Source organism: Spermophilus citellus (genome assembly GCF_964194105.1).
Source record: "Spermophilus citellus genome assembly, chromosome: 14".
Classification (NCBI taxonomy): Eukaryota; Metazoa; Chordata; class Mammalia; order Rodentia; family Sciuridae; genus Spermophilus; species Spermophilus citellus.
This window is the reverse complement of record NC_138194.1, coordinates 104,744,893-104,764,757: the sequence shown is the minus strand read 5'-3', so window position 1 is coordinate 104,764,757 and position 19,865 is coordinate 104,744,893. Positions and strand designations below refer to the sequence as shown.

Below are 19,865 nucleotides of genomic sequence, written 5' to 3'. Positions count from 1 at the left end.
AAGGCCTGGGCCGCGCAGAGCTCTGCCTGTGATCTCAGGGACTCCGGAGGCAGAGGCAGGAGGGTCACAAGTTTGAGGCCCACCAGGACAACGTAGCAAGGCCCTGTCTCAACATAAAAAGGGCTGGGGGTGTAGCTCACTGGTAGAGCGCCTGAGTTCAATCCCCATTAACCTACAGGAGATGTACCCTGTGAGTGCAAGAACGGGGTCTTCAGAGGCCCCACGCAGAAGAACCAAGATCACCGCAGCCAGAACTGGTCAGAAGCCACACGGGCGGGAACCAAGGGAATGTGATCACCACCGTGGGAAGCGTGGTTTGCATTTTTGTTTTGGTATTAGGGATTTTAACTCAGGGGCGATTCACCACTGAGACACAACCCCAGCCCTTTTTATTTTTATTTTGAGACAGGGTCTCACTAAGGACCTTGATAAGTTGCTGAGGCTGAACTTGAACTTATACTTGTGATTCCTGTGTCAGCCACCAAGTCACTGGGATTACCGGCATGTGCAACCGTGCTGGACTGCGAAGTGTTTTGACAAATTTCAGATCTTATGCAGCACAAGAGAATTCACGCAGGAGACTTCCACCTGTGAAATGAATACGGGAAGGCCATAATTCTAACTCAGTCATTACTACATAGATGCAAATCTTTATTGAAAAGAAACCACAAGAATGTGCTGACTGGGTTGCTGCACCAGGATTCCAGGTTCCCCATGCCAGAGGACAGGCTCTGACGTGGCCTCCTTTGCAGACCACACCTGGGTGAGCGTGGAGTTCACACGGGAGAGGAGCTGTACATGAGTGCTGCAGGCAGAGCCCTGGCCACCCTCCCACAGGAGGATTGGGGGTGGAGGCCCCTGTGGCAGTGCCTGTGCACCCGGTGGTGGGTGGCAGCCATCGGAGAGCATGTGGTAGCTCACACCGAAGTTTAGTTCCTCTGACAGTTCAAGGAAGAGCAAATTCAAACTGAATAAATAGGAAGGCAGGGCTGGGGTTGTGGCTCAGTGGTACAGTGTTCGCCTAGGATGCATGAGGCACTGGGTTCAATCCTCAACAAAACATAAAAATAAAAAATAAAGATATTGTGTCTAGGGACTGGGGATATAGCTCAGTTGATACAGTGCTTGCCTTGCTTGCACAAGGCCCTGGGTTCAATCCCCAGCACCACCACCACCACCACCACACACACACACACACACACACAAAGATATTGTGTCTACCTAAAAAAAAAAAAAGAAAAGAAAAGAAACAGGAAGGATTCATACCTTGTTGGGCCCAAAATTGTCTTAGATAGTAAATTTATAAAAACAGACAGTTGTTAACTAAAACCTTCTACATTGAAGCTGCCTGTGGGCCCAAGAAAATGAAATAAGAAGCCTGGCATAATGAGCACACCTGTAATCCCAGCAGCTCAGGAGGCAGAGGAAGGAGGATTGCAAGTTCAAGGTCAGCCTTGTCAATTTGGCAAGACCCTAAGTAATTTAGTGAGACCCTGTGTCAATAAAATAAAATAAAATAAAAAGGGTTAGGGATATGGCTTAGTGGTAAAGCACCCCCTGGGTTCAATCCCTAGTTAGTTCAAAAGAAAAAAAAAGTAAGATAGTAAAAGAAGAAAATAAGAAGTTGAATCAAGTAGAAGTGCTAGCTGTTTAATGAGAAGTTTGTGCATCTGTAGAGACGTCCCAGCCCACATTGGTGGCACCTCCTTGTTTGCATGTCAGGGTTACCACTGAACATTTGAGGCTGGGCGTGATTGGTGGGATATCAGCTCGCCTAGCATCTGGCATGTCCAGGGCCTGGCTTCAATCCCCAGTACCAAAGTGAACAAATGAAAGAACTAGTTGAACTTTACAAAGTTTTTATTACCTTCCAGTTGAAAGTTGGAGGTGAGGATGTGTATGTATGTAGGCATGTATATGTGAGTGTGTGACTATGTATGTAGGCATGTATATGTACATGTGTATATATGCATGTATATACATCACAGTTTAACTGAGAAATGCATGCTAAAGAATAGTCAACGGAAGAGGTTTTTTTTTCATTAAAATGCCCAATTATATTGCACAACTAACAAATTACTAAAATATAAATTGTTCAAACAGGAAATGTCTCCCTGGGCTGGTGCCCCTGTGGGTGCTGATGCAGGACAGGTACTCTGCAGGCCAGGCACATCCTGAAAATGTGATGATAAGCTCATGTGGCGCTGCTTACAGATGTGCAGGAGGCAGCTGCGAGCCTCTCAGGGCAGAACTTGAGGGTGTGCTGGCAGATATATCAAATGCTGTTGACTGGCAGAGGCTCCACAGGTGACATTTACACTTCAGACGATAAGCCGGCCCATTGGTGCACACCTGTAGTCTCAGCTACTCAGGATGCTGAGGCAGGAGAAGTACTTGAGGCTCTTACAGGAGTTAGAAGTCAGTGTGTGGAACACAGCAAGATCCCATCTTGATAAAGTAAAAAAATAAAAATAAACTGTAGAAGATATAAGAAAACACTTTTCATGTTGTTAGACAATGGCTTTTAATTGTTATGCTTAGGGCTGGGGATGTGGCTCAAGCGGTAGCGCGCTCGCCTGGGCATGCGTGCGGCCCGGTTCGATCCTCAGCACTACATACAAACAAAGATGTTGTGTCTGCCGAGAACTAAAAAAAAATAAATATTAAAAATTCTCTCTCTTAATTGTTATGCTTAGAATGGTATTTAAACAGAATGACTGGAGATGCAGGAGGCTCTGAACTGAGTTCAAAAGCGCAGCACCACTCTGTGACCTGAGGGAAAACGTGGAATTAGGAAGCCTTAGCTGCACACCACTACTGAGACTGCATCCTGACGTCCCTGCAGCTGGGGCCAGGACACCTGGGGTTCTCTCAAGTCTCATCTCAGTGAAGTGTTCCAGCAGAAGCAGCACAAGGGCTGGCCACTGCCTCACGCAGAAAATAGGTGCCTGTGGAAAAGACCACTATTCTTTCCAAGACCCAGGTTGCTACAAACTCATGGTTTTGTGTGCAGGTCCAATCAGGAGACAGAAATATGAAGAAGGAAGGTCTAACATACAATTTTTGGCCCTAATGTAATTAATTGTCTTTGGAGGTCAAGAGAATCACAAAGACCCAGGGCTGAGAATTGTGAGGAGGGCCACGTGAGGACCACCGGGATCAGGCTCTGACACCAGAATAGGTGGTTCCAAGTTGTGCTACTCAGTAGATGCAGAGACGCTTCCCAGAATGGCCCAGGTAGAGCTGGTCATCAGTTGATGAGCAATACCCCCAGGTGCAGGTGGGCCACGGAAGGTGGACAGGGAACCCTGCCAGTGTTACGGTGTGAACTGATCAATATAATCAATAAGTCATAGATATAGGTATAAGGCAAGATAGAATAAATAATCAATAAGCAATGGACATAAAGACTACAGGAATAAGGTAAGATAACATAGATAAGTGATAATAAGATAAGTTCATCAGGAATAAGCCTACGTAATAGTAGAAGAATCCTGTAACTGTAAAACATAGGATTTAAGTCACAGGATGTGTCAGTGTGTCAGCATAGTTATAAATAAATATGATCAAATTGATTAACATAGGAATTTGATCTTGTAGCCTTGCATAGGATAAAGGACATAGGGTTTATAGATATTAAAACAACAGATGAAAATGTGTGTAGTTTTAAACAGGCATCAAATAAGTCACTAGTACTGAGTGTGTACAGCAATTGCTCTGGTAGAGACTCATTAGTCACTTGCAACAATTCCTGCCTTGTTGGGATTACAGGAATAGGGTCACTGTAGTCATTTAAATGATGTGACTGTAGAAACTCCGTCTTAGTTTGTCACTGTCCTGTGAAGAGAGAACTGCATGACCCATTTCTAGGAAACAGAAATGAAAGCTGTTTTCTTATTTTAAAAACTTGTTTTTCTGCACTTTGTACCCCACACCCTGAGCCCTACTCGGGATGCAGCCCAGGCATGGGCATGGGGAGCTACACCCTGGGTGTGAGTGCCCTTGGGGGTCTACGTGACTTTGAAGTAGATTCTTGTCCCGCTGACCCCCACCCAAGTTCAGGGGGTGACTGTCTAGCACCTGCTTGAGCCCGGGACTGTGGTCATCTGAAGTGCAGAGCTCTGCATTTTTAGCTTCTGTTTATCGCTCGCTTGCTGACTGGAGTCCTGCCCAGAGCCCACGGTCCCATTATTAATGTTTTAATTTCTGTGATAAGCACGTCACTGAGTTGGGGTTTTGTGCTTTCTCCTTGGATGGACAGGAAGCTGCTGTCCTCCCACAGAGCTTGAGTCTCTGCGGTGGGTGGCAGTCCCTGGACAGGTAAATAAACTCTCTTTTGATTTGAAATTCGGACTCAGTGTGTTTTCTGGAGCGGCTCCCGTGAGGCCAGGACAGGCAAGCAGGAATTGCCCGCGGGGGTGCTCGCAGCTGAGGCTGGGCCCCAGGCATCCATGTGAGCCTGAGTGACTGTGCCTGTGGAGGCACAGCTGAGGCTCGGGGTGAGGGCTGCTGGAGGCCCTTGACAGTCGCTGTCTTGGCAAGAGCAGGGAGCAGGCAGAAGGAAGCAGAGGACAGGGAGAAGTGGCTTCTCCGCAGGGGCTCTCCTGTGTGCCTGCCGGCAACATTTAGCAGTGTCCAGACCTGAGAGAAACACCCCAGTGCAGCCCTTTTCACAGAGTGGGCAGTGAAGAATGCACTGGAGCTGAAAGATGGGTGGACGCGAGATCCCAACCTCCGACTGGCAGCACCGTGTCCAGCACTCGTCCTCATTCTGATGCGCCAAGCGGCTCTTCCAACACTCCTGAAACAGCACACACCATCTTTCCTCACTCAGGAGAGAATGTGGGTCTCTTATTTACACAGAATACAGATGACCACTTGTGTGTGAATGAAACTGAATACAGACTTTGGGAAACCTGCCTGTGAGAGGCTGAACTGTACCCTTACCGACCCATGCTGAAGTCTTGACTCTGCTGGCTCAGCTCGTGACTGTATTCAGAGATTAAGAATTTGCAGGGAGGGCTGGGGATGTGGCTCAAGCGGTAGCGCGCTCGCTGCGGCCCGGGTTCGATCCTCAGCACCACATACAAACAGAGATGTTGTGTCTGCCGAAAGCTAAAAAATAAATATTAAAATTCTCTCTCTCTCTCTTAAAAAAAAAAAAAAGAATTTGCAGAGGTGACAGTTAAAATGGGTGTTAGGATGGGCCCCCTCCAGTTTGGCTTATGACCCTTAAGTAAGGGAACCTGGATGCAGAGAGAAATGCCTGTGTAGACACAGAAAGTGCAAGCCCAGGAGAAAACAAGACTTCTGGCGATTTCACCTCAGATTTCTGGCTTCCAGGACTGTGAGATGTTGGGGACCGCAAATCAAGATGGCACCTGGCAGTTTGCCAGGAGGAGTGGTTTGTGAGGCAATGCCACCGAGCCATTAAGTTGGTGGAGATTCCTTATTGGCTGATTGCTGTAACTGGATGATGCTAATTGAGTCAAGCTGTGTGTAATCAGTTAGGTATACATACCTCTGCTGTTTTGCAATAAGGAGGCTCCTGCTACCTTGAGTTCCTGCTGAGTTCATCCCCCCCCCCCCCCCCCCCGCAATAAAGCAGTTCCCGGTTCAACCTTCAAGTCGCTTGTCACCTCCCGGTTATTGTGTCCAGCGGGAGTGCGGCAGTGAGAAAATGCCTGTAGTTGGCGGCATCATTTATGGCAGTATGAGCTGCTGCAAGGCCTGGGCTGCAGTGTGGCCATGGAGTCCTGGAAGCAGGCACAGCCTGGAGGTGGTGGGCCCTCCCTGGAGGAAGGTCTGCTTCCACCCAGCCACAGGAGAGAAGCCAACCCTGGGCAGTCAGGGACTGAAAGGAAGTGAGGACAGTGTCCTCCCTCTGGGGCTGGAGAAGGGTGAGCAGGTGCCCGGGGAGTGTGAGGCTGGCCATCACAGCCGTAGTGGACCAAGGTTTTGCTGGAGGCACATGGCCAGGGCCCACTGCAGGTCTGAGTAGCTGCAAGCAAGCACTGATTGCTGCCCCAGGTCCAACAGAGGCCACAACTCCGACTTGGAGTAGATTCTGGAGACAGTAAATGTGACGTGGAGGGTGGTAGCACAGGGGTGTTCCCGGAGGTGTCGGCCCTAGCCCTCAGGGAAGTCCACAGACCTGTACTGCAGCCCTCCTGTGAGCAGTAAAGGTCACCAGGACTTACCATATGAAGGGGAGTCCCTCTTCTTCCACGAGGGCTGCCCTGGGAAGGAATAGCCTACTGTGATCTGGAAGGACAGCTGGACTGCTGGCCAAGGGTGCCTGGGAGAGGTGGCTTGGTCTCCTCTGCATTTGGACCTCCTCCCACCACAGCATCCTGCCCCGTGCTCCCTGGAATCTGCCTGGGCTAGGTGACCACTGCTCTTGCTGACAGGGCCACTCTTCTGCTTAGAGCCACCTGGCGGCTTTCAAAGCCTTCATCTACAGCTAGGCAGCCTGTGACCACAGCCTCCCGCAATCAGCCGCGGGAGCTGTGCCCGCAGGGCTCCTGCACCCGCTGCTGTCTGCCAGGTAAGATGGAGTTCCAACTTGCTGTTGGCATGTTCAGCTCATAAAAGTACAGGATGCCCAACCAACCGTGGAAATGGGGAGAATCACCTTATTATTTCCTTTAAGTCTGTGCCATTTTCTGTGGTGACCCTCACTCCACCCACATCCCCTCCCCACCTCCCGCTCCACTAGGCACCCTGTGCGGCAGATACCACCAATACCCTTGTGGAGCCTCCCACGCTCAAGCTGCATGCCCCCAGGGAGCCACAGTTCTGTCGGGCTCAGGACCTGGTGTGGCTGTGACTTGGTTCCAAGGGGATGAGAGCAGGAGTGTCCTGTCCTCCAGGCCACACGCCCGTCTTCCCACAGGCTGAGAAAGGCAGTAAGTGGTGCAGACTTGCCCGGGACAACCTCCCCCCACCCCGCCCTGTGAGAAATGGACTCGTGAAAGCCCCTGAGCCTCAGGGTCACTCTTCTGTTTGTTGTTTTGTGACAGGGTCTTTCTACATTGTCCGGGCTGGCCTCAAACTCCTGGATTCTGCCCACTAATGGGGTTAGCAGTTTCTGCCACTGGCAGTGAGCAGGAAGCTGAGGAGAGAGACCTGGTGGTCGCCGTCTGTGTAGCACAGACTTGTAGGAAAACTGAAGGGGTTTTGTTTTTTTAACCTGAAATTCAAATTTTTTCTTTTTAATGTGGCGCTGAGGATCGAACTCAGTGCCTCACATATGCTAGGCAAGTGCTCTGCCACTGAGCCACAACCCCAACCCCTGAAATTCAAATTTAATTGGGTTCCATTTGACGGGTGCTCTACCCACTTGAGCCTCCTGAGTAGCTGGGATTACTGGTGTACACCACATCAGCTAAGAGGGAATTTTGTTTTTCCTTTTTTTCTGCAACAGGGATTGAACCCAGAGGTTCTTAACCACTGAGCCACATCCCCATTCCTTTTTTGAGATAGTGTATCACTAAGTTTCCTAGGGTCTTGCCAAATCCTGAGGCTGGCCTTGAATTTGCAATCCTCCTGTCCCCACCTCCCAAGGACTACATGATGCATCACCACACCACAGTGGCTGGGAGGGAGACTTTAAGAGAGAAAAAGGTCATCAAGAAAACAATTCTGCCAGATGTATAATTCCCAGAGACTCTGGAGGCTGAGACAGAAATATCAGAAATTTAAGCCCTGTCTTGGAACTTATTGAGACCATGTCTCAAAATAAAAACTTAAAAGGGTTAGGGATGTGGCTCAGTGGTAGAGCACCCGGATGGACAAATGGACACAATCCTGAAGTGGGAGGACATGAAAAGAAGGAAATCATGATTCCAAAAGTTTACACACCCAAAACCAGAGCTGACAAAACGGAATTATAACTCATGAATCCAACTCTGAGTACATTACTGGGAGAAGTGCCGAGTAAAGCAAATGGTTAGCGGGGAAGAAAACCAGAAAGGACGAAGGAAACATGAATTAGACTAGCAAACAGCTTGACCTGATCAACATTCACAAACACCAACAGGCAAACAACGGCAGAAGGCATACGCCCTCAAAGGCAAACTACGTTCCTTGCCACAATAGAAGCCTCAAACTTAAAAGAACTGAGCTGGGCACCGTGGTGCACACCTGTAATCCCAGTGACTTGGGAGGCCGAGGCAGGAGGATCAAAGTAGGAGGACAGCCTCAGCAACTCAGCGAGACACTGTCTCAAAAATCACAAAGTGCTGGAGACATAGCTCAGTGGCAGAGTGCTCCTGGGCTCAGTCTGCAGTATGGGAGGGACAAAATGGAAGAACTTTGGTATGCAGAGTTCAAGAGCCAAAAAAGTTAGGGTTGTTAAAATGCCGATTATCCCTACACTGATCTACACAACACAGGATTTGACAAATTGACACTGAATTTTGTAGGAAAATGCAAAGCACCTAGAATAGTCACAACAATCTTGGAAAAAAATAAAAATGAACAACTTCCAATACCTGTTATAAAACTATGTGAATCAAGTACCACAATGAGATAAAGCAGCAGCCACTCGCACATGATACTAAAGCTTTCCAAAGGTAGAGAAGCTCACTATATGGGAAAGAAGTCTCCCAACACACAGTGCAGACACAGCAGCTACCCACGCGGGTGAGAGCCTGACCACACACTGAAAATGAAAATGAGCTCCAGGAGGGTCGCAGACCTAACTGCAGAAGCCAAAATGGTCAACGTTCCACATTCAACCACATAAGAAAACAGCAATGGCCTTAAGCAGGCAAACATTTTTTGTTTTTCAGCCTAGAAATTAAACCTGGGGTGCTGTATTACTGAGCTATACTCCAGCCTTTTTTTTTTTAAAAAACAGGATTTCACTAAATTGCCGAGGCTGGCCTTGAATTTGAGATTCTCCTGCCTCAGCTCCAGAGTTACTGGGATTACAGGTGTAAGTCACTACACCCAGCAGCAAATATTTCTTAAAACTTAAAAATCATTAATTAGCTAAAAAAGATTCTGATAGGGCTGGGCTCACAGCTCAGTGGTGGAGCGCTTGCCTGACATGTGTGAGACACTGGGTTTGATTCTCCGCACCATATATAAATAAATAAATAGAAGACTCCAATAAGTTAGGTTTAATAAAAAAAAGTTTTAAAAAATCTGTCCAGGTATAGTGGAGGACACCTGTAATCCCAGCTACTTAGGAGCTTGAGGTAGGAGGAGCACAAGTTCAAGGCCAGCCTCAGCAACTTAGGGAGACCCTGTCTCAAAACAAAATATAGAAAGGCCTGGCGCCACTCAGGGGTGGAGCTCCCCAAGTCAATCCCTAGCACAAAAAGCAAGAAAGACAACCCACCTTAAACATGAGCAAAAAACACGGACAGACACATCACAAAAGATGATGCAGACAGGCACTGGGCACCGTTCAGCAGGCAAATCAACCCTGACCTCAGGCGAGATGGTGACAGCACCAATGTTGGCAGGAAGAGAAGACGGGTCACCAGGAGACTGTTGGGATTTCCCACCAAAACACTTTCATGGCAATGGACTGTTTAGTACACCCCATATTTATGCTGAAATCCCAACCCCCCAAGTGGTGGTATGAGGAGGTGAGGCCTTTGAGATGATCAGATGTCCAGGGCAGAGTCTTCCCAAATGAACTGTGAAAGGCCAGAGAAAACTCCTTGTTCTTCCTGCCGTGGGGGTTTACAGGACACCCATCTATGGAGGAGGACCCTCACCAAATCTGCCTGCACTTGACCTTGTACTTCCCAGCCTCCAGAGCCACAAGAAATGAATTCCTATTGTTCATAAGCCCTCCCAGCTCAGAGTGTTTTGTTACAGCGCCTGAATGAACAATTATCTTAAAACTTGGCAATAGAAGCTGTAGGTATTCACCCAAAAGAAAACCCCATGTGCAAATAAATACATTTACACAAATGTTCATAGCAGTTTTATTCTCCCTCCACCTGCCCTGGTACTGGGGATGATCCCCAGACCTTGAGCATGCTAGGCAAGCACTCCACCACTGAGCTACATTCCCAGAATTCCCAGCAATTTTATTTTTAAGAGCCCAAAGTGGAAACTCAAATTTCCAATAGATGGATGAATAAACAAATGACAAATTTTCCATGCAGTGAAACACCACTTGACAAAGAAGACCACTAAAACACAACCTGTTGAGTCTAAGGGACAAGAGTATGCACTAGGAACAGAAGTGAACACACTTCCGTTTCCACACGTCACCGGCTGCACTCATGTAGGTGGGGCTCTAGGACAAGCAACACTGACCTTCACTGACACAGTGGTCACTGGGGCTGGCTGGAGCGGGCAAGTGGAAACTTTTGGATGAAAGACGTCTTTTTAATTGTGGGGGTGGTTACATAGGTGTGGGGATTCCCTTGTCCCGGTTAAAGTGGCCAGTAATGCCCCTTTCTTGACTGTCCGCAACATCAAGTGATGGCATTTTCCAGGAAGTGGACTCTGTGTACAGTCTGTTTAGAATGGCCCGCCCCTTCAAGGCTTCCAGGGTCACTAGAACGTGTTAAGAACTCAAACTGTGTCCTTGTGGGCGAGAGTTGTTCTGTACCACCTCAGAGCCAGCTGCTGTTCACCATGGACTGAACTTCCCGGTTCTGACAGCCCAACCACATGGCAATCCTGTCTGCCTGTCCCCTGGGATTCCCTCCCCCAGGTCATTTCTCCTCCTCTAGCTGACAAGCACCCACTGCCCTCTCTGGAGCAGCTAAAATGTCCCTCCTCTGTGAAGCCTTCCAGATCCATGTGACAATAACAGTCTCCTCCTTACCTAAGGTCCTACAGGACCCAGAACACTCTTCTATTTCGACACACCAGTCGTACACCACATCTGTCCTCCCCACTGCATTCAGTGGCTTTGGGATGGACAGTGCCTTACTCGCTTTTTCCATTATCTAGGATTATTCTCTTTAGACCTCAATATATTTTTTTCAAATGTCACAAATGATAATGTGAGCAAGGAAATGACAGAAGACAAATTAATCTTGGAGCTGCTAGGACACAAGAGAAGACACCTCCAGCACAACAGATCACACTGGTGCCAGATGAACAAAGAATATGCTAACATTAAAAGTAGCAATAAGTCAATGGCTATTACACCCAGATCTGGGGGTGCTTTTTATTGCCATGTGCCAGACACTGGGGACACATAAAGGAACTGAGTGTGAGGGGAGAGAATTCGTGATTCTGGTACATCAAAGAAGTACAGTAGCAGAGGGAGCACTGAGCCAGAGAAGCATGGAGCCTGCTTGGCTAAGCACCAGGGAAACTCGGCTTAATGTGACGCCCGAGGAGCCTCGCACCGTGATCAGGAATCAGCAGGGCAAGGAAGACCCTTCAAAGAACAGAGGCGGAAACAACCTGGAGAACATGGAAATAGCACGTATCACCTGCCTGGCCAGAAGCTGAGTGGTCAAGGAGCAGAGACCTTAGGACGGGGCAGGGCTGGTTCTGAGTCTCCCTCTTCAGTCTTTCTGATAGGTAACTCTCTCTTGAGTAACAGGATTAGACACTCAGCTCTGCACTTAAACGATTTAGCTCAAGTGTGGGTTATGATTGTGAGGAAATCTCTACCTTTTCTTGAGACGACCTTCCCACCCCGAGCCCACCCCAGCTCAGGCCAGCCACCAGGTTCTTCAGTTCTCCTGCCCTGGTGGCAGTGCACTCCAAAACCAGGCTGTCTAGATCAAGGAAACTCTACACATCCCAATCTCACAAGTCACACGAATGCTAAGTCCACCCATTACCAAATACCACTCCCAGAGCCAGAGTGATCTTCTATACACTATCTGCACAATCCCCCTGTCCTGTGGCTCTCTTAGCCAAATGCATGGGGGCCCCATCCAGAGAAAGGCCCTCCTGGTGCACAAAGTCTGGGGGCGGGGCACAGCCCTTCCCATGCTGACTATACTCGTAGAGCTTCTCCTCTGTATGCATCTTCTGGTGCTGAAGGAAGTTTGACCTCTGGATGAAGCCCTTCCCACAGAAGCTGCACACATAGGGCTTCTCTCCAGTGTGGACAATCTGGTGCAGCAGCAGCTTGGAGCTCTGGATGAAGGCTTTCCCACAGTCTTTGCATTCAAAAGGTCTGTCCCCAGTGTGGATCTTCTGATGTTCTGTGAGGTGGGCCTTCTGCAGAAAAGCCTTCCCACACTCTTTACATTCATATACCCGCTCACCAGTGTGGATTTTCTGGTGTCGGATAAGGTAAGAACTCAGAAAGAAGGCCTTCCCACACTCGTTACACTCATAGAGTTTCTCCCCAGTGTGGATTCTCTGATGCTGAGTGAAGTTGGACGTCTGGCTAAAACGCTTCCCACACTCATTGCACACATACGGCCGTTCTCCAGTATGAATTCTCTGGTGCTGAATAAGCTTTGAACTCCGAATAAAGGCTTTCCCACACTCACTGCACTCAAAGGGCCTCTCTCCAGTGTGAATCCTCTGATGCTCAACGAGGTCCGAGCGATGGCGGAAGGCCTTCCCACAGTCTCTGCACTCGTACTGCCTCACTTCAGTGTGCACCTGGTAGTGCCGGATGAGGCTCGAGCTCCTGATGAAGGACTTCCCACACTCGTTGCACTCATAGGGCCTTTCTCCTGTGTGTATTCTCTGATGGCGAATGAGTAAGGAGCTCTGACTGAAGCCTTTCCCACACTCTTTGCACTCAAAGGGCCTCTCTCTGGTGTGAACCCTCTGGTGCCGGAGCAAGTCGGAGCTGTGACAGAAGGCTTTCCCACACTGAGCACACTTGAAAGGTTTCTCTCCCACGTGCACTCGCTGATGCTCAACTAGGTCTGCATAGTGGATGAAGTCTTTCCCACACACATTGCACACACAGAGTGGGTCTCCAGTGTGGACCGTCTGATGCTCAGGGAGCTGTGGGGTCTGCCCAGAGCCTTTCCCACAGTGATCCCATGTGTAAGACTTCTCCCCAGTATGAGAAATCTGATGTCTAATTAGGTCTGAATTAAAAGGGAAGCTTTTGCCACAAATATCGCAAGGATGTGCCTCCCCTTCTACGAGCTCCCTCTGAAGTATAAGAATGTTTGAGTTCAGAACAGCGTCTCTTCCTGACTTAACGCACACCTGGGCTGTCTCTCCTGTTTGGATTTTCCAGTGGGTCACTGTCACCTGCCTGAAGTCCCCCTCCTGAGAGGGAGGACTCTCCAGGCTCTGCCCTTCTGGGTTTCGCAATAGCTGCCCTAATCTGGCTTCCTGGACTTCCCCAGATTCAGGGGCAGAGGGCTCCATCACTGTCAGTCTGTCTGACATCATATTATGTGAATTCTCATCCTCAGGAATTCAAGTTTCAAAGTCAACCTCCTTGTTGCCAGCTCCTATGCAGAATCTGAAACAACAGAAAAAGATCATCTTTCCCTTGGTTAACAGGAAGGTGCTGAAGCAGGTGCAAGACTCAGCTCAGACGCTGCAAGTGGGAGAGGAAGAGTTTCCTCTGCCCACACTCCCAACCCTCCTCCACTATGTGTGCTCATCTCACCCACCAGCCACCTCCATGTAGAAAGGCTTCTTTGTAGGTCCACCTCCGACACGTCCAACTCCAGGACAGGGGGTTCTGTGGTGAGGACCCCTGGTGACCCTTGGTGTGCTCTGGGTGGGTCGCAGAGGGTAGGAATATGGCTGGAACTCTAGTCAAAAGTCAAGATGTATATTCCTGAACTATTAAATGCATCAACCCAACCTTCTCTTCACTGTCTCTCTTTCCTTCCCGTGCGGCCTTCTGTCCTCACCCAGTAAGGACTCCAGGCTCACCGTACTGCAGCCACTTGACACTCCCTCCTGTACAGTCACTACATTAGCAACAGCTACCGCGTCCTCACCTGCAGTGACGTAAAGCCAGGAGTCCAGTCAGGACCTAGTATTTTCTAGTCCTGTACTTTCTGTGATTTTACCATCTGGGTCTGTAGCATTAAATCCATGCCAGCTTAAAATGGCTCCTGCTTCCTGCCCTGGTCTACCTGACCACTCTCATCACTTCACACAGCTGCCCCGTTCATCCCGAGATTCACATCCACACTCCAACCAACCTCATATCAAACGTATTTAAAATGTAAAATTGTGTATGGAACATACGCAAACATTTTTCTTGCATTATTCCCTCAAAAAATATAGAATAACTATTTGCATGTGTTAAGTATAAATAACATGAGGTGATTTAAAGTATTTGGAGGTTATGCATAGGCTACAGCAAATACGATGTTACACACAGGAACTAAGTATATCCGCCCGTTTTGGCACCTCCGGAACCTAGGGATGCCTGTACAGTCAGCCTCTTCATATAATCCCAATTCCCCTGCCCTTTCACACCTACCAGCTGGTGTGGGACCCGGCTCTGGTCACATTTAGCTTGCCTGCTGACCTGTGGGTGTGCTCGTACTGCCTGGGGACCGAGAGCTGCCAGAATGCTCTACACTCCCTTGTGCCTCCTCTAAAATCATGTCCATCTCTCTCTTCTGAGCTTTAGGTGGTAACCTGGCTCCTCCTCTTCAATGAGAAACGGTAAGCAGTGGGACAGAATGCCCACTCCCCCACCTACCTCTTGCGCTGTGAAGTCGTCCTTGACCCAACGGGAGTTCCCAGTCACAATTCACTTCCTCTCTGCAATCTAATCCCACGAGCCCTCCAGCCCACCATTCCCACCAGCACACAGCAACACAGTTTTCCACCCACCTAAAAACCTTTGTCATGTGCCTATACTCCTACCCACTGGAAGGCTGAAGCAGGAGGATCACTGGAGCCCAGGAGTCTGGGACCAGCCTGGGCAGCAGAGTGAGACGCTGTGGTGGCGGGGTGGTGCATGCCTGTAATCCCAGTGGCTCAGGAGGCTGAGACAGGAGGATCATGAGTTCAAAGCCAGCCTCTGCAATTGTGAGGTACTAAACCACTCAGTGAGACCGTGTCTCTAAATAAAATATTAAAAAGGGCTGGGGATATGGCTCAGTGGTAAGTGCTCCTGAGTTCAATCCACGATACCAAAAAAGAATAAAAACAGGTGGGATATGGTGGTACACAGCTATAATCCCAGATACTCAGAAGGTTGAGACAAGAGGGTCTCAAGTTTGAGGCCAACCCAGGCCACTCAGTGAGACCCTGTTGCAAAATAAAAGGTAAAAAAGTCTGGGATGTAGCTCAGTGGTAAAGCACATAAGGGTTCAATCCATAGAACCACATAAACAACCACCAAAAAATACCCCCAACTTCCTAACTCTACTCTCCTCCAGCTCCACCCACGCTCTGCCCTGCAGCAACACAGGGTCTCGGTGCTCATTTCTCCACGTTTTCTTCGTCACTGGACTCACTCCAGCACTCTCACCCTCGCAGCCCACCTTGTCAGTGCTCACGCAACTCCATCCCTGTCCATACCTGCCAGCCGCTGGCTTGCCCCTCTGGAGGCCACCCTGTCAATGGGCTTCTTGGACAACCTCTCCCGACTCTCCCTTTCTTACCATAACTCCCTCCTGGTGTCCTCTGACGGTCTCCACCCTCCCATACACTAAGCTCAGTGTCAGATCTCCTCTCCATCTCCACTCAAATGAGGGGCGCGCACAGCCTCTGAGGAGACAGACCATCCACTGAAGACGACACGCACTTCTGCCTACAGCCTGGCTCTCTCCCCGCTCCCGCACCTGACAGCTCCCAACCTGATGCCTGCACTTGGATGCGCTCAGCTTCTCAAACTAATGGGTCAAACTTCAGAACAGAGGTTGCTCTTCCCACCTGCCCCTTCTGTAGCGAGGCCACATTACTTCATCTGTTCAGACCAGACTGCAATCCAGACTCCCTGCTCTTCCACTGACATCCCAAGTCCAACCCATCAGCAGACCTGCAGGCCAGGCCTGCACACTGCTGAAGGCACCTGACAGTGTCTCGAATGTCAAATGCCATCCTCCATCACCACTTCTCACCACACAGGTGCAACAGCCTCCTAACTCCATATTTCTTCTTTTCTATCTTCTATATAGCAGCAGAAGGAGCCTTTAAAAGCACGAATCAGCTGTCAATCTCCTACTCAAAAACTTTCAGGGCTCTTCTACCCCCACTATGTCAGAGGCAGCATTCTGCCCAAGTAGGCAAGATGAGTCTGCAAAACAAAACTGGCCAGTGACCAGGCCTTCAGCCAACCTCTCCCCTCCCTGAGCCAGTGGTTTCCAGGGCTTGTGTTCTGCTCTGCTCCTCCATGCCACGAGTTTCAAACAGGGAAGTCTGGCAACAGGTCTAACTGGCATTCAGTCTCCTGGTCACTGACCAGTAAGGTGACTTTTTGTGCTTTGTGTGCCTCACTCTTGTGCCTCAGCTGCTTCAGAACCCAGGAAAGGGAGGTTCTATGCATTGTGCCCTCATGCTCTGGCCACGCAGTGCTGAGCACTGGACTGGCATCACCTCATGCAACCCTCAGAGGGCACCATGTACTCCACTATTCACAGAGGAAACAGAATAAGAAAAAAGTCACTCAAGGTACCAAGCCAACAAGGGCAGCTAAGGCTAGAATCCAAGGTACCAAGCCAACAAGGGCAGCTAAGGCTTGAATCCCAGTCTGTCTGCCTCCACACCCATTTCCTCATGGAGACTGTTTTCTTTCCTAAGTGTGATGTCACTTTTACAGATATTTTGCTGAGATATCAGCTAGGATTAGTATTATGACCTCATCAATTAGCAAGACCCTGTCTCAAAATATTAAATAAGGGGCAGTGGGTGCAGTTAAGTGGTAGAGTATCCCTCGGTTCGATCCCCAGTACCAGGAAAATGAGGGAATGAATTAGGAGTTTCTTGGCTGTTCTAATCAGTAATACATTATTATGTAACACATTATTATGTGGTTTCTTGGCTGTTCTAATCAGTAATACATTGATTTTTCTTCCCCCGTGTACTTGGGATTGAACCCAGGGACTCTACCACTGAGCTACATCCCCAACCCTTTTCATTTATTTATTTATTTTGAGGGGTACCAGGGATTGAACTCTGGGGCACTTGACCACTGAGCCATATCCCCATCCCTATTTTATATTTTATTTAGAGACAGGGTCTGACTAAGTTTGAGTTGCTTGGCACCTTGCTTTTGCTGAGGCTGGTTTTGAACTTGAGATCCTCTTGCCTCAGCCTCCTGAGCCACTGAGATTACAGTCCTGCACCACCACACCAGGCTTTTTTTTTTTTTTTTTCCAGTACTGGGGATTGAACACAGGGACAGTTGACCACTGAGCCACATCCTCAGTCCTATCCAGCTCTATTTTGTATTTTATTTACAGACAGGGTCTTACTAAATTGCTTAGAACCTCACCATTGCTGAGGCTGGCTCGCAATCCTCCTGCCTCAGCCTCCAGAGCTACTGGGATTACATCCAGTGTATACCACCATGCCCAGTTTTTTATTTATTTTTAATTTTGAGACAGGGTCTGTGCTGAGTCTGGCCTCAAGTTTATGATCCTCCTGCCTCTGAGTCACTGGAATTATAGGCAGGCTGCCATTACACCTGACCTAACTGCTAGTTTAAAGTGACAACACATCTGGCAACAATCTTTTGTGTGTCTACAAGAACAGTTTAAAACCATGTGCCTGACAAAGGTTTTCATATATTTTTTTAACTTCATAGGAAGTTCTTAAATAGAATATACCTTGCTTTAAACAAACATATTTCAAAATCAACAATCTTAAGTTTCTACTTAGTTCCTTTTTCTTCTGTGAATATAAGTAAAATTAAATCAATACTTTTTCCTTTAAAGAAACTTGAGTGAAATAAATAATAGTAAAACTATGCCAGGTTTCTGAAACAACATGACCTTTTTCTGTTACAAAACATGGAATCTACTGGAAGAAGCATCACAGGAATGGTATAAATGCACAGTGATGCTGTGTATCAGCAGCAGTGACCGTGACTCTGGGGTATACTGGGGTGTTCCTTATGGCACTAGAAGCTCAGCCTTCATATCTGCACTGGTAAAGGGGCATTCCAGCTTTGGTTCTCAGTAATTTACCGCTTGAGGCCCACAGAAAAAGAGCAGGATGGTTTGCTAAGCTTCGGCCCTGGCAGTGCACATGCTGCAGCAGTGGAGGCCCCAAGTGTGTGGCAGTCAGCAGGCAAGGTGCACTTGTTTTGCATGTTCTCTGCAGAACCTTCCGAGGGATTCAAGGAACTGACTTGTTCAAGGTCAAAGAGAAGCAGAACCAGCTTCTAGCTGCTCTCTCTGGCTCCTCTTCTCCCTCTTCACTGTAAGGCCACTGTTTTCTGCCCCTAGCAGCTACTCTCAGGGATCTCCCAAGGAAAACAGAAAAAAGTCTCCCTTTCCTGACAAACCCAATGTTCTTTCACCAGCACTGTCCACCAGCCCAAGCAGAACCCACAGCTTCCTGAACTGTTTCAATGACACCACAGTGTTCTGTGTCTCTTTCCCTGAGCTCGGGGTCTTCCATCTTCAGCTGGGCTAATAAGTGTCCTACGGATTTCCCAGCTCTGCCCTCTCTCCTTATCACCTGCTGGCTGTTCCAGAAACAGCAATCTATCCCAGAACTCCAGGAGAGGCCAGCACAGGTGATGACTTGTGAAATCCCTCCCAGCACCTTCCATAAGATAAATGCCCTGGTTATGACAACTGTGAAAGCACTGATGTAATGTCACCGGAATGACAGGGACAAAGGCCTCCTCTCTGTGGACAGGGAGAGCACGGTATTGCCTGAAGGCTCATTTCTCAGATCCTAGGTAGACATAAGACATTAATACTCTGGGGAACCGCAGGCACACACTCGGGTGCCAAGGACCCTTGGATCATGGTGCAGCCAGTGTGTAAAGAGGATAAAACGTGCCTGGCATCAGCAGAGACACCACTGGGGCTCACAGACTTCTAAGAGAAAAGGAAGTTTCCAGGAAAATGGAGACAGCATAGCCAACCACCTGTCCCCATGTGGGGTTTCTTGCAGCTGACTCAGACCAAGCTTCATCTCCGCCTCTAACCCCAGCAGCACAGAGGTACCGGCGATGCATCTCCAGCGGAGGCCGCAGGGAGGGAGACAGGGTCAGAGGCACAAAGCAGCGACGCTCGCACCTGCACCCGCAAACGCCTGGGCAGCCCATCTCGGAGCGGCTCAGAGGCCGGGTGGCACCTCGGCGGGCCTCGCGGAGCGCGGGGAACGCGCCTGGCATTACGCAGGAAGCTCTGGTCGGACGAGACGGCCGGCTTGGGCGCCGCCGCCGCCGCCGCGGCCCCGGGAGACCAGCCCGCCTTGGCTGGGCCGGACCCCGCCCGGCCGCGAGCCCTCAACACGCCACTCACCCGGCGCCCGGCGGCGAGAGGACGGCGCGCGCCCGACGCCGCAGCCAGGCCGCCTAGCCCTCGACCCCGCAAGCCGCCGACAAAGCCAGCACGACGGCCCGCAAGCCGCCACCGGAAGTCATCCGAGATCCCGCCCTGAGGACTTCCGGGAACGCTCTAGGCGCTCCAGGACCCGACTCCCTCTCGGTGGTCCGGACTTCCGGCCAGTGGGCCGAGTTGCGGGGGTCGGGATCTGGGCTGCGGTGCAGCGCGGGCCGGCGGGTGGGACGCTGGCAGGTCCGCGAACCTCTCGGGCGGCAAGGCTGGCCTCCGGGAAATCCCGGGTGGTGTGGGTCTCTCAGACTTTGGTCATCGCCCCCTGAATATGTTGGGGAGCGGCGAGCTGCAGCGAGAGGCTCACCCCCAGCCCCAGCGAGGGCCGAGGGTTCCGCTGTCCAGCGCTGAGAACCGCCCGGGTCTTGGCGCGCAGGGGATCCGGGGGCCGCCGGCCTGGAGGAGACCAGCCTGAGACCCAGGACGACCCTAGGCAGAACCCAACATGTAGTTCCA

General features: G+C 49.7%; 1 protein-coding gene across 1 annotated transcript; it reads right to left on the bottom strand.

Moving 5' to 3' along the window:
* Window positions 1–9,931: 9,931 nt before the first annotated feature.
* On the bottom strand, window positions 9,932–19,469 carry ZNF623 (zinc finger protein 623). The gene is made up of 2 exons (XM_081266069.1): window positions 19,317–19,469; window positions 9,932–13,381 (listed from the first exon to the last, which is right to left on the bottom strand). The coding sequence occupies exon 2, from the start codon at window positions 13,306–13,308 to the stop codon at window positions 11,809–11,811; it is 1,500 nt and encodes a 499-aa protein (XP_081122195.1). The 5' UTR covers window positions 13,309–13,381; window positions 19,317–19,469; the 3' UTR covers window positions 9,932–11,808.
* Window positions 19,470–19,865: the final 396 nt, after the last annotated feature.

Bases quoted from the DNA above. Each gene is read 5' to 3' on its own strand.
- ZNF623 (XM_081266069.1), bottom strand. From the start codon at position 13,308: ATGATGTCAGACAGACTGACAGTGATGGAGCCCTCTGCCCCTGAATCT.